Source organism: Betta splendens, chromosome 24 (genome assembly GCF_900634795.4).
Source record: "Betta splendens chromosome 24, fBetSpl5.4, whole genome shotgun sequence".
NCBI classification, from domain to species: domain Eukaryota; kingdom Metazoa; phylum Chordata; class Actinopteri; order Anabantiformes; family Osphronemidae; genus Betta; species Betta splendens.
This window is the reverse complement of record NC_040901.2, coordinates 12,578,203-12,590,437: the sequence shown is the minus strand read 5'-3', so window position 1 is coordinate 12,590,437 and position 12,235 is coordinate 12,578,203. Positions and strand designations below refer to the sequence as shown.

The following is a 12,235-nucleotide window of genomic DNA, read 5'->3' as shown; positions in this document are numbered from 1 at the left end:
AATGCCAAATATTTGTTTTTGTTGTATATATTTTACCGAATGCAGTATTTAATTCGTCTAATTTTACTTAAACGAACAGATTAGACTACAAAAACAATAGCCTGGAACTGGACCCTATTGCGCCTGCGCGGAGGCGGCTAAATTTAAAAGACGAAGACGTTAGCATAGAGGCTTTTGGACATCGCAAACAGACTCAAGTGCCAAAATAAAACTGAAAGGTATGTGCTGTGTAAATATATCATCTCCTTAGGAAGGTAATTAAATTACGTACGAACGTTAGCGACATTATTAATTTCAGCTGTATGTATATTTGTGTGTAACGTGGCATAATAATGTAGATTTTACAGTTAACCTATATAGACAGTCAAGCTTATTTTGCACATTGATGTATTTCTTATGCTTAAAAAGTGAAGGTACATCACGTAATTTCATTCAAACTACATTCGTTTGATTTTAATAGAACACAGTTCTCCTATTTTCTCGTCTGTGGACTTCTGTGTTGTAATCACACAATGCCCTGATAAAGTGGAGATTGCTTTTGGTCCATATTGTCTGGTTTCTGGCTCTACAAAGTTTTAACTTTAGGGGGTTGAATAGTATGTTGTAGTAGTAGTAGTATGTATGCACATTAACTTTTTGTGTTATTTTATTCTATTTGTGTGTTCGTTTTGTCCTGCATGAGTTTACCTGGGAACAATCAAATGTCTTAGTGCCTGTTTGTGTTTTGCTATGAAGAATCTACTATATGTTTTGCATTTTGACAGTTTAAGATGGAGCCAAATGAACCAGCAAAGAACGAGTAAGTGAAAATTATGATGCAGTATTGAGAGTAAACCACATAACTGCACATTAAAGTGTTCATACATTCATGATAATAACAACCTACTGTAAGCATGGAGCTAAACATTGGCTTTGTATTGCAGTGAGGGCAACCGATTTTTCAGGCGACGGCTTTCCTCGGTTGGTGCCACACATTGGCTAATTTATGCAGAGAAAGAATGCAGCCCCATTTAACATGTCTGCAATTTCATATTTTCAGATATTAAAAATGCCACAGAAAACAGCCATAGTCTGTGAGTCAGAGCAACAGGAATACACGGTAATGGTTTGCTTTAGGGTTTGGTGATTTGTGGTAAAGCATTTTTATATATTAATAACTTAGCAATTCTTCGAATATAATAAGACATTGGTAGAATTGAGTGACAAATTTCTTTTTTTCTTTTGCACAGGTGGAATTCACTAAACCAGTAGAAAAGAGAAATCAAGAAGAGTCAGTTTTGCCCCTGCCAATGATGTTCTGCTTTTTTCAAAGTGAGCGAGAAAAACTGTTTGGTTAAGACCGGTTTCCTACTACCGTACTAATAAACACAATCCATTTTTTATCTGTATAGGGATGTAAAAAGTACCTCTCCAGTACGAAGTCCTTTGCAAGATTTAATGCCAGCAAGTATGTAATTTAACATGTATAAACAAAGGATGTTTTCAGATTTAAACAACCTTTTAATGATTCTCCTGTTATTTCACAGCAGCTGCAGCCACAAACAGGTAGGATCTAAGTCTGTCAGTCTTAATCTTTGTCTCTATCAATCAAACTGCACATCACATTAACATTTGCTTTTTTAAATTCATTAAGGATTCATGTACCAGTTACTGAAGATGGGATTCAGCCAATAATGGGTATAAATAAAACTCAGTTTTAATCTTTGCTGTAATTGTTCAATAGTAAGACTATTAGTAAATAGATTCTTTGAATTTAGGAATGGACACCCTTTTAAACGCTCCTCTACACGTTTCTCAACAAAGAGATAGGGTAAGCTTGTAGACATTTCCTTTCAAAAGTGTCTTGGTGAGTATATTATTATACTCATTTTGATAATGTTCATTAGATCATGTAACACTGAGTGAACATTCATGTTGTTTTTATATGTTCTTTTTTTTACCAGGTCAACTTTGATATGAGGCAAGACTATGGAGAAAAAACTACAGATGACATTTTCTTGGACATGACCCAAAGTCACACTGTAAACATTGCCAGTAATGTTGATGGTTTAACAAGCAGAGAGAGAGCACTAATGAAAACTGCAGGCAGTGAATTTATGGGTGTATGTGAATCAGAATCACAGCCCAGTGACAGAAACATGGGTTTGAGTAGGGAGCAGGAAACCCAGTCCTCATCAGTACCAGGTTTGGATCAGGAATTTCAAACCTTACTTGCAAGTTTCTCTAGATCCTCTGCCCCCCCACAGACACAAATTAAAGTGCAAACGAATGATGTGGGCAAGGAAAACATGGTTTGTTTCCCAAAGTCTGCTTCAGTTATGGACAAACCATTTTTGCCCAGAAGGACTGGTCAACCATTCTATGAAAGTGCACTCTTCCCAGAAGATGGTGTGAGCAGAGATGTTCCTGAAGACTGCGTTCAGGCATCCTCAGTTGATGATTATGACTTTTTCCAGAGTCTTTTTCCAACACAAAGAATCTTCTCTGAAAAAAGAATTTCCCAGACATTTGAGATAAAATCCAAACAGCAGCAGAGTAGTAAAGCACTTAGCTCATCTGATCCCAAAGGTATCATTGTCCTTTTTATATATAGAATTCTTCCAATATTAAAATAGTTGAAGTTTTTGTTTTCAAGTTTAACTTAAATTTGTATTTTGTTGTGTAGATATGACATCCATGAAGAATTTTGTTCTACATGTTTCTCATCAGAAAGACAAGGTGAGAAAATTAGATTTACTTTACGCTACAGTCAATTATGACATTCTTTTAAAGCGTGTAAGTAAATTTGAAGTGTTGTACGAAACTCCTTATTTTCTGTTGGTATATCTGTTTATATGTGTTGTCATTAACATTGAGGATGTAATACAGCTAATTCAAAATCTTTCTTCTCCCATCAATATCTCCTTTAGAAGTCTGAGGCTGGAACTGATTGGAGACAGAGAACAATCCAGTTCTCTGCAACGGATGCAGCAATGGATATGACCGAAGTTCACACTGTCAACATTGACATTCCTTTCATTGAAGAGAAACAACAAAATGTGAACCCATCACCTGCAGGTGGAGAGAAAACTGTCCGTTTCTCTGCATTGGACGCAGCCATGGATATGACCGAAGTTCACCCTGTCAACTTTGATACTGCTTTCAACCCAGAGAAACAACTAAATAAGAACCAATCACCTGCTGGTGGAGAGAAAACTGTCCGGTTCTCTGCATTGGACGCAGCCATGGATATGACTGAAGTTCATCCTGTCAACATTGACATTCCTTTTAACGAAGAGAAACAACAAAATGTGAACCCTTCACCTGCTGGTGGAGAGAAAACAGTCCGGTTCTCTGCATTGGACGCAGCCATGGATATGACCGAAGTTCACCCTGTCAACTTTGACACTGCTTTCAACCCAGAGAAACAACTAAATAAGAACCAATCACCTGCTGGTGGAGAGAAAACTGTCCAGTTCTCTGCATTGGACGCAGCCATGGATATGACTGAAGTTCATCCTGTCAACATTGACATTCCTTTTAACGAAGAGAAACAACAAAATGTGAACCCATCACCTGCTGGTGGAGAGAAAACTGTCCAGTTCTCTGCATTGGACGCAGCCATGGATATGACCGAAGTTCACCCTGTCAACATTGACATTCCTTTCAATGAAAAGAAACTACAAAATGTGAACCCATCACCTGCTGGTGGAGAGAAAACAGTCCGGTTCTCTGCATTGGACGCAGCCATGGATATGACTGAAGTTCATCCTGTTAACATTGACATTTCTTTCAACGAAAAGAAACTACAAAATGTGAACCCATCACCTGCTGGTGGAGAGAAAACTGTCCGGTTTACTGCACTGGACGCAGACATGGATATGACCGAAGTTCACCCTGTCAACATTGACACTGCTTTCAACACACAGAAACAAGTAAATATGAACCCATCACCTGCTGGTGGAGAGAAAACTGTCCAGTTCTCTGCATTGGACGCAGCCATGGATATGACCGAAGTTCACCCTGTCAACATTGACACTGCTTTCAACCCACCGAAACAAGTAAATATGAACCCATCACCTGCTGGTGGAGAGAAAACTGTCCAGTTCTCTGCATTGGACGCAGCCATGGATATGACCGAAGTTCACCCTGTCAACATTGACACTGCTTTCAACACACAGAAACAAGTAAATATGAACCCATCACCTGCTGGTGAAGCGAAAACTGTCCAGTTCTCTGCATTGGACGCAGCCATGGATATGACCGAATTTCACCCTGTCAACATTGACACTGCTTTCAACCCACAGAAACAAGTAAATATGAACCCATCACCTGCTGGTGAAGCGAAAACTGTCCGATTCTCTGCAATAAATGCTGCCAAGGATGAGACCCAAGTTCACACTGTCAACTTTGACATTGCTTTCAACCCACCGAAACAACTGAATGTGAACCCATCGCCTGCTGGTGGAGAGAAAACTGTTCGGTTTACTGCATTGGACGCTGCCATGGATGTGACCCAGGTTCACACTGTCAAGATTTCTGCAGTTTTTGACCCACAAATACACCAAACAGTTTACCGTTTGCCTTCTCCTTTAGTTCCCAAGACGCACCAAAATGATGATAAGATAGCTTATAGTGTAGACTCAGCTGATCCAATGATGAATGTAACAGAAGCTCACACTGGTCATATTAAAAGCCACCCAGTGCTGGATACAGTTCATCTAGAACAGGATCCAATCGGTATATTCACTCGCAGAAAGATGGATTTTCCTTTAACTAATAAGAAGTCAAATGCAACAGCTGCTTTTGCACAATTTCTTCGAGAGGGTGTCGACACAAATGCCAACGTGGACCAGCGTGAAGAACAGCAGTGTAATGTGAATACTGAAAAAAAAGGCCCAGGTTTTGCTCAATGCACCACAGAGAAACCAGAAAATGAAGCTTTGACACACTACCTAGCTGATGATGTAAGAAGGGATAAAACTGTAGTGGAAACACACAGCATTTTGGAACCAGCATGCACAGAAGACCACTTCCAGTGTCTTCCTTCAAAACACGACTTGTACCCTACTTCTGATCACTTAATAGCAACTGAGGTTAATATGCTACAGAGCAACGGAGAACCATCATCTGATGGGTTGGAAATTCTGAACTATTCAGATTCTGTCCACTCAAATGAAGCACCCAAGAAAACAAATCAAAGTAGTCTTGTATTGCAGACTGCTCGTGCACCCAGTGCTGCTGAACAGCATAACAGCAAGTCACATTTAGAGAATTCTAGATGGAAAGATTTAACAGATCTGCAGGTAAAAATAAGACGTTTGAGCCACTTGGTAAATGAATCTCCTGGTACTTTTGTGGACAGTTGCACAGTCCCTGTCACCCAGATGGAGTATGAAGAGGACAAAACCTCCATAGACAAAGCCACATCCTTGCCTGTTGTAGAGCGTGAAATGGATGTAGATGATGTTGAAGACAGAACGCAGGCTCAGTGTCTTGAAGAGGAAGAACTAGCCTCAGCTGCTGTTACACCTTTCAACCTGAAGACTAAGCAGCTCATGGCACGTCTGTCCGTTGGAGGATTTAAACCAAAACTCCCTCAAAGAAGCAAATCTGATGACCCAAAGAAGGCGGATTCTTCAGGAGCACACATCAAGACCATTACTGGCAGCGTTACAAGTCACCTTAGTAACTTTGACCATGATGTGAGTAATATTTTTGATGAAGAGCTCGGCAGCTGTGACGATATGTCAGAAACGCTGGACACAAGTGCTCTTCAGCAAATCAGTGACAAAGTGTGTAGCTCCCAGGAGCTTAACATGGACCAACCTGTGGAGGACTGGGGACTTGAATGGGAATCTATTAGTGCTCCACATGTGCAAAAGAGACCTTTGCCAGAAGCTAAAATTAACATAGGGCATGAGAAGAGAGTGAAAACTTTCCCTGAGGCGAGTTTTGACAACAGTGACCGGCTGCAGTCTGGAACGGTATTATCCCTTCTTTTTATGCACAAATATGAAACATCTGGTGAAGGAATATATTGATAGACTAGATAGTTAGTTTCTTGTATGTGATTGTTTGAGATTAATTAAATGTTTTGGTCATTTTATATTTCAGGAGGCACAGGCTTGTGTGCCGAAGAATTATGGTCAGGTTACTACAGCACCAACCGAGACTTCACAGACTGCTGATTTCTCAAACAGCAGTCACACAGCCAGCATCAGACGTGAAGCAACCTTCGAATCCAGTAGGTTCTGATGGTTTTCCAAAGAAGGCCTTTGCTGTCATTATTTTTTCTTTGACGTAATAACCTGTAATATTACTTTTAAATGTTTCCTTTTCTTAGCTTTCAAACATAGTATATTTGAATCCCAGCTTGAAGACTATGACAACAATGTGAAGAGGGTAACCTGCTGCCACATGTAAATCACACCTCTGAAATTTAAAATCTCTAAGTCTAATCGCTTCTTGTATTTGTTTATAGAAATTGGATGATGGCACCATTACTATGTCAGAGTTCTTCAAACTCTTCAACATAGACTTTGTCATCCATAATCCTCGACAAAGTGTTTTTCCTGCAACAGTAGGTTAATCCTTGTAGTTTATTATTTCATCAAAGTTTGCAATGATGTAATGTGCATTTTATTGATTTATTTTTCAGGATTTGTTGAATACAGATCGGACCCCCTTCGATTTATTGAAAGACAGGCATATCAACCTTCCTAAACAGCGGGTGTATGAGGCGGATGTCTTTAACCTGACAGAAAAGGTGGAAAGGTATGTGTGGGTCAGACTGTATATTTGTGTTATACATTTGTGTAACTTTGTAGTTTTAATTTAATGAGATATTTGTCAGAAAACAACCCAAAGGCAAGTCAAAAAATAAATCTACAAATTATTTATGCAGTTTTATGATATTGGCTCGAACAGTAAAATTGCACCTGACGGAAAACTGCTTGTGTTGTCTGCAGGATGAATATGCGAACCCGTGACCTGAAAAAACCTCTGAAGCTGTTCAACAGATCCTTATGGGAAGAGATGAGAGGCCTGTCAGAGGAAGAGGTATTAATAGCAAATCTGTTTTCTTAAAAATAATTATCTGCAATTGTTGCACAATGGCAGTGAAGTTTTCACGATAACGACATCAGTTGCGGATCGACTTCATGCCATCTGATGTGTCTTTGCTGTATTATCTTACGCCCACTCTTTGCTTGAACCACAGCTCAAACTTTTTGGTGTAAAACTAAAAGAGAGGAACAACTACTTCAGAAAGTTGAGCAAAACTAATTCTCATGAAATGAAGGAAGTCTTGTACTCAAACCTTCTGCAGGCTAACATGGTAAGAGCCTTTACACAGAAACGCTGAGTTACCGCATTGAATGTGGTTTTAAGTTGTCTGCTCTTTAGGAGGAGCAACAGACCTTGAGAGGAACGATTAAGAAAGCAGACGAAATGATAAAAAGCCTGGATGACTGCATTCATGACTTGGAAGCAGGTACGATAACAGCTAACTGTGCAGGTAGTATAAGTAGAGTAGATTCAGCAGACCAGCTCAGGCTGCATGCGTTGCTACAACTTGTTTGTCTGTTTGTTTGTTCAGAGCTTGCAGCAGTTGAAAATGGCTCTGATTGCAGACCTGGTCTGAGGTTTTATGAGGAAGGTAACGTGGAGTTGATTAAAATAGTCATTATTTGTCTTGTGCTTTTCTGTGGTGTATTCAGATTCAATCCACCATTTCCACTTATTTTACAGAACTGAAGAAAGTCACTGGAGCTTTGACTGAGAGTGAACGGTGAGATATTTATTAGTGGGTATGTTTTTGCCACGACGACTCAGCAGGACTATAGATGTTTCTGTTTCCTCTCTTGCTGCTACAGACAAGTGTCTGAACTGGAGATGCAGAAGAAGCAGAAGTTAGATGACCTCAACAGGGTGAAAGCTGAGGCCGAGAAACTGGAGGACAATATCTCGATGCTGCACCTGTGGGTTAAATGGATATAGCTTTTTAGGTTTAACACCTTCCATTCCGAGCACATCGTCTGTAACAAGCTTCACATCTACAACCCTTGTCTTTGATTGAGGATTGCATCCACTGAATCCCAATCTGTTGCCATCTCTGTTTGTGTTTCTAATATCAGGATAAATGAATGGAAGCTGGGAAATAAGGGAGACAACTGCACAACCTACACCTTTCTCTTTGACACCATGTACCTGAATGTGCTCTATGAGAAATCTAATGGTATGTTCGTTTCATATCGAGTTGAACCCTTGGTCTAAACACATGCTCTTGAAGCCTTGTTGGAGGATGCTCGTAATGGAGCAGGTGTGGCCAACCTCCACAGCTTCCTCAGTACTTCAGCTACTTACACAAACTATTTTGTGCTTTTATGTGCTGAGCCTGGTCTGTATTTGAATTCACAAAACATTGTGGTTTAAATCTTTTCCATTCCCCTTGTTTTCAAGGACAAACTGCTGGTAATGAGCAAGAGCAGAAAATATTAGACATCACCTTCAAGTTTCTACTTGATGGTAAGAAGAATGCAAAATTAGTAATTTTTTTTTTTTTTTAATAGTCATGAAAGTAGGTGTTCTGATCAACAAGTCATTTGGGTACAAGGTATTAAGACTTGAAACCTACTCTTGTTTTTAGATGCAAAGTCGGAGTTCAACGCTCGGCTTGTTCACAAACTGCTCTCTCAGTATATTGAGGAACAACCTGCCTGGGTGACCAAGTATCCAACACATGGACATGTCCCACAGGTTTGTACCCATGAAGGTCAAGTCTCCATCAGAGACTCGCTGGCCACTTTATTAGGAACCCCTCTCATCTGTGTCCCACCTGTTTTTTGCAGCTGCTCCATGATCTTAGCCTGGTGGTGGGCCGCTGTCGTCTGCTGGGGGAAGAGCTGCGTCTTCTGCAAATGTGGGGAAGTCTGAAGCTCGATATCCTGGACATCAGCAGCGTAGACACTCAGTACGAAAAATATTTTTATAATGTACACAATTCACTGATACTAAAAACCAAACCATATGCTCGTACCATGACACATTCCCTGTCCTCCTGCAGAGTGTGTATTGTCTTCAGCAGTCTCAGGAGATTCTCTAAGTTTGAGGTGGTCTTTTCCGTCTGTCTGGTCAACCGACTCTATGTGCTTCAGCTGCAGAGCTTTACAAACACGCTTGGAGATGCAACGTAAGTATGAATGGTTTTGGCTACATGTGCAGCGTAGCCGTGAGTATGATTTGACTTTTATTAGCTCAAAATAATGACGTCTGTCATCTGTCTGTTTTAATTTTGCAGGAAACAGCAAGTGGAAGAGATTGTGGCATCAATCAGTCCTGGCAAGAAACTTTTGACCAAGGTTGTCAAAAAGATTCACGAGACCTTGCTCTGCTGAAGCACAAACATTCCCATTTCCAGCTTTAAGATTTCTATAACCGATTTGTATAGATTTTTGCACAGTGTAATTTTTCGTGTTGTAATGGTTTATTATAGCATTTTTGTCCTGTTAATGCATCTACACCTGTTAAATACAATTACTGAACCTTGTTGATGTTTGACCTGATGTTAGGGAACATTTAGCTAACAAAATTAATAATCAAATCCTTTTCAAATATGGTTTCCTTTGAGTGCAGTGATGAATTTGCAGTTTAGACGCTGACCTCTAGATGGTGAACATGCACTGAGCTTCTAGTGCTCTGCTTCCTTACAGGTCTGTGAACAAACCCAGATCTAAAACCTCATTAGCTCTGAGTTTGAGACATGCCTTAAAGACTTTGTACATATTTGACTGGTTGTTGTAGCTCTGTGCACATGACATGTAAATAATCCCATATTATTTCATTTAATACTGAAATGGCTAATTGATCTAAATCATTTTCTTTCGTCTTTCAGATATTTGAATAAATAATTTGTCATCTGCAGTTTGTTTACTTAAAGTTTTTATAAATAGACATAAATTATAATATAAGGGTATTTGTCATGACAAACATGTTTTTGTTTGTTCCTGAGTGTTTTCATGCGTTTGCTGTTCCTTCCAACAATCACGACATGACTGACATGAACAGTGTCTGCAGGTCAAATGTCACTGGTCAATTTATTTCAAGGTCAAACCAGCTTCTGAGACGTCCACTCCTGAAGAGCTGAGGTCAAAGGTCGTAGCGGACCTTCCAGCCCTCCCCCCTCCAGTGAGTGTTGGTGAGACGGGGTCCTCGTCCCCTTTGACCCTGTTGGAGGACACGCGTCCAGGCGGCCTTCAGGTCCTCTGTCCTCTAAATCACGCCATGGAAAGGTTTTTCATTATTTCTATGCTCAACTGATTTGTTAATTACTTCATAACACGTCAATAAATTACAACCGTTCAATAAAAATAAATAGTGTTTTTTTTCACCTTTTGTCATTGATTTCCTGTAATTTCTTTTCTTGACAAATAGTAAGATAGAGAGTCAATGTTTGTGTCCTTCTAAAATCCATTTCAATTCATCACAGGAAAATTTGAGTCCAAATGTGATTAGTTGAGGCAGAAATTCATCTCTTACATTCAGTTACAGCCACACAGTCAAGTGAGCAGATGTTAAATAAATCCCTTTCTTATTCAGCTTTTTTGCCTCCTGTCAACGACATCAGCTTTGTATTTCATCACGAGTCGAATAAATGCAAAGCGTCAGATGTCATCTCACCTTGATCCCTATGACGTTAGATGACAACGTGTTGTCGCTGCTCCTCAGGCCTAATTGTGTGAAATGGAACATTTGGCCTGAAGCAACCTTGTTGCGATGCGTTTACCTCCAGGCCCAGAGGCAGTATGTCACCGTGGTAACCACGTCTGTGTCATCAGCACAACGGAAAACTGAATTGGAGCCAGTTTGTATTGAAGTTGAAACGCAGCACTGGTACAGAAAGGACACACGTTCACCTTACTCTGATGTTTACTATTATGATTAAGCGTCAGCATGTTGAATTATATTTATTAATGAAGCTGTAAAGTGGGAACTTACAGACGTTAAACATCCATTAAAACCATTATAGGTTCCTGCTGATATTAAACCTGCTTTTAATAATTAATAAGCATAAACAATACTTTAAATACAATCCACACATAAAGACTGGTAAACCATGAAACCATGAGTTTATTGTTTCTCAGGGTTAATAAAAAGGCTTTTCAGTTGTATATTTGTATTGAATTAATCTGACTGAGCAGGAGCTCCTAAAGGTCATGAGGTCAGGGAAGTAACAACCTTTACTGTGTGTCTGAGGGCAGAGATGCTCTGCACCGCCGGCCAGAACATGAGCCACGCGCGTCTGCAGGTCGATGCCTCCATGCGCCACCTGTTCCAGTCACCGGACGCCAGCGTCCGCGTCTGCCAGAAACAGAGTTCAGGCTGTCTGACTATGAAAAATGGGCCCCAGAGCGCAGCAGGATCATGGAGTTGCGTCTGCTTTTGGTCAAGTTTCACCTTGTGGTCTTTGTGTGCCCCTGTCGTCTACTGGAGACACACTCGGGAGCCCTGGGTCGCTGTGAAGCGTGGATCCAGAGCAGTTGACTGTCTCCGCTGTCCGTGGCTCAGACTTCCTGCTCCTCCAGGCCGTCGGACCTTCCAGGCAGGTAATTAGCTCCGCTGGCATGTGCTCCCATTGTGATGCAAATGACAGGAACACAGTCGCGTCCTTCACCCCCGGCTCCGAACCACCAGCACACACCAGTAAAGACCACGTGACCCGCGAGTTGCCACATTCTCTGGTCATTCTTAGGAAAAGACAATAGGCCCGGCTTGTTAAAATAGGCTCCCGCTCAGCAGGGGCCGGATGAGCCACAGCAGCTGCCCCAGATCTTCAAGCCTCAGAGAAGTCCACAGGTTTCTTTGAACCTCATCTCATTAGGGAGACACAAAGGAGGGAGGACGCCTCTAACGTCAGCCTCCATGAGCCGGAGAGTCGTTCTCTAAAATCACTTCTTTAATGGCTTGTTTCAGTCGGGTCCGGTTGTAGGAACAGGTCTTGCTTGTGCACATTTACTAAACTTAAGGGTGGAACACTGCCTTCCTTTCAGGTGCCGTCCACTTCGTTGCTGAGTTATCGCGTGACCTTTTGACACCTGACACTATTTTGAGACGAGCGTTTCGGAGCGTCTCCTGCAGCAGGCGAGTGGCGGCTGAAGGCCGGACTTCAGGATGGTGCGACCCGCTTTGATCCACACCCTGAACGTGCTAACAGAGCAGCAGCCGCCACCTTGGTTAAGTGCATTCTCAGAGGCTG

The 12,235-nt window shown here is 41.1% G+C and overlaps 1 protein-coding gene across 2 annotated transcripts; it reads left to right on the top strand.

The window, feature by feature from the left end:
• The first annotated feature begins 9 nt into the window (after positions 1-9).
• Positions 10-9,903, top strand: knl1 (kinetochore scaffold 1). Of its 2 annotated transcripts, none has more exons than XM_029141425.3 (28): positions 10-218; positions 765-799; positions 924-960; positions 1,040-1,099; positions 1,230-1,311; positions 1,392-1,447; positions 1,527-1,545; positions 1,634-1,677; positions 1,758-1,810; positions 1,944-2,568; positions 2,666-2,718; positions 2,913-5,966; positions 6,097-6,226; positions 6,326-6,384; positions 6,464-6,562; positions 6,641-6,756; positions 6,951-7,041; positions 7,202-7,318; positions 7,387-7,474; positions 7,580-7,639; positions 7,732-7,771; positions 7,857-7,961; positions 8,118-8,218; positions 8,443-8,508; positions 8,630-8,739; positions 8,832-8,953; positions 9,047-9,172; positions 9,281-9,903. In XM_029141425.3, the coding sequence occupies exons 6-28, from the start codon at positions 1,438-1,440 to the stop codon at positions 9,375-9,377; spliced, it is 5,385 nt and encodes a 1,794-aa protein (XP_028997258.1). In that variant the 5' UTR covers positions 10-218; positions 765-799; positions 924-960; positions 1,040-1,099; positions 1,230-1,311; positions 1,392-1,437; the 3' UTR covers positions 9,378-9,903. The 2 variants fall into 2 exon arrangements, with proteins under 2 accessions (XP_028997258.1, XP_028997257.1); XM_029141424.3 differs by having other exon boundaries at positions 11-218; positions 2,910-5,966.
• The last annotated feature ends 2,332 nt before the right edge of the window (positions 9,904-12,235 follow it).

Bases quoted from the DNA above. Each gene is read 5' to 3' on its own strand.
- knl1 (XM_029141424.3), top strand. The intron at 7,319-7,386 runs GTAAGAGCCTTT...TCTGCTCTTTAG, and splicing joins ACCTTCTGCAGGCTAACATG to GAGGAGCAACAGACCTTGAG. The intron at 7,962-8,117 runs GTGGGTTAAATG...TTCTAATATCAG, and splicing joins AATATCTCGATGCTGCACCT to GATAAATGAATGGAAGCTGG.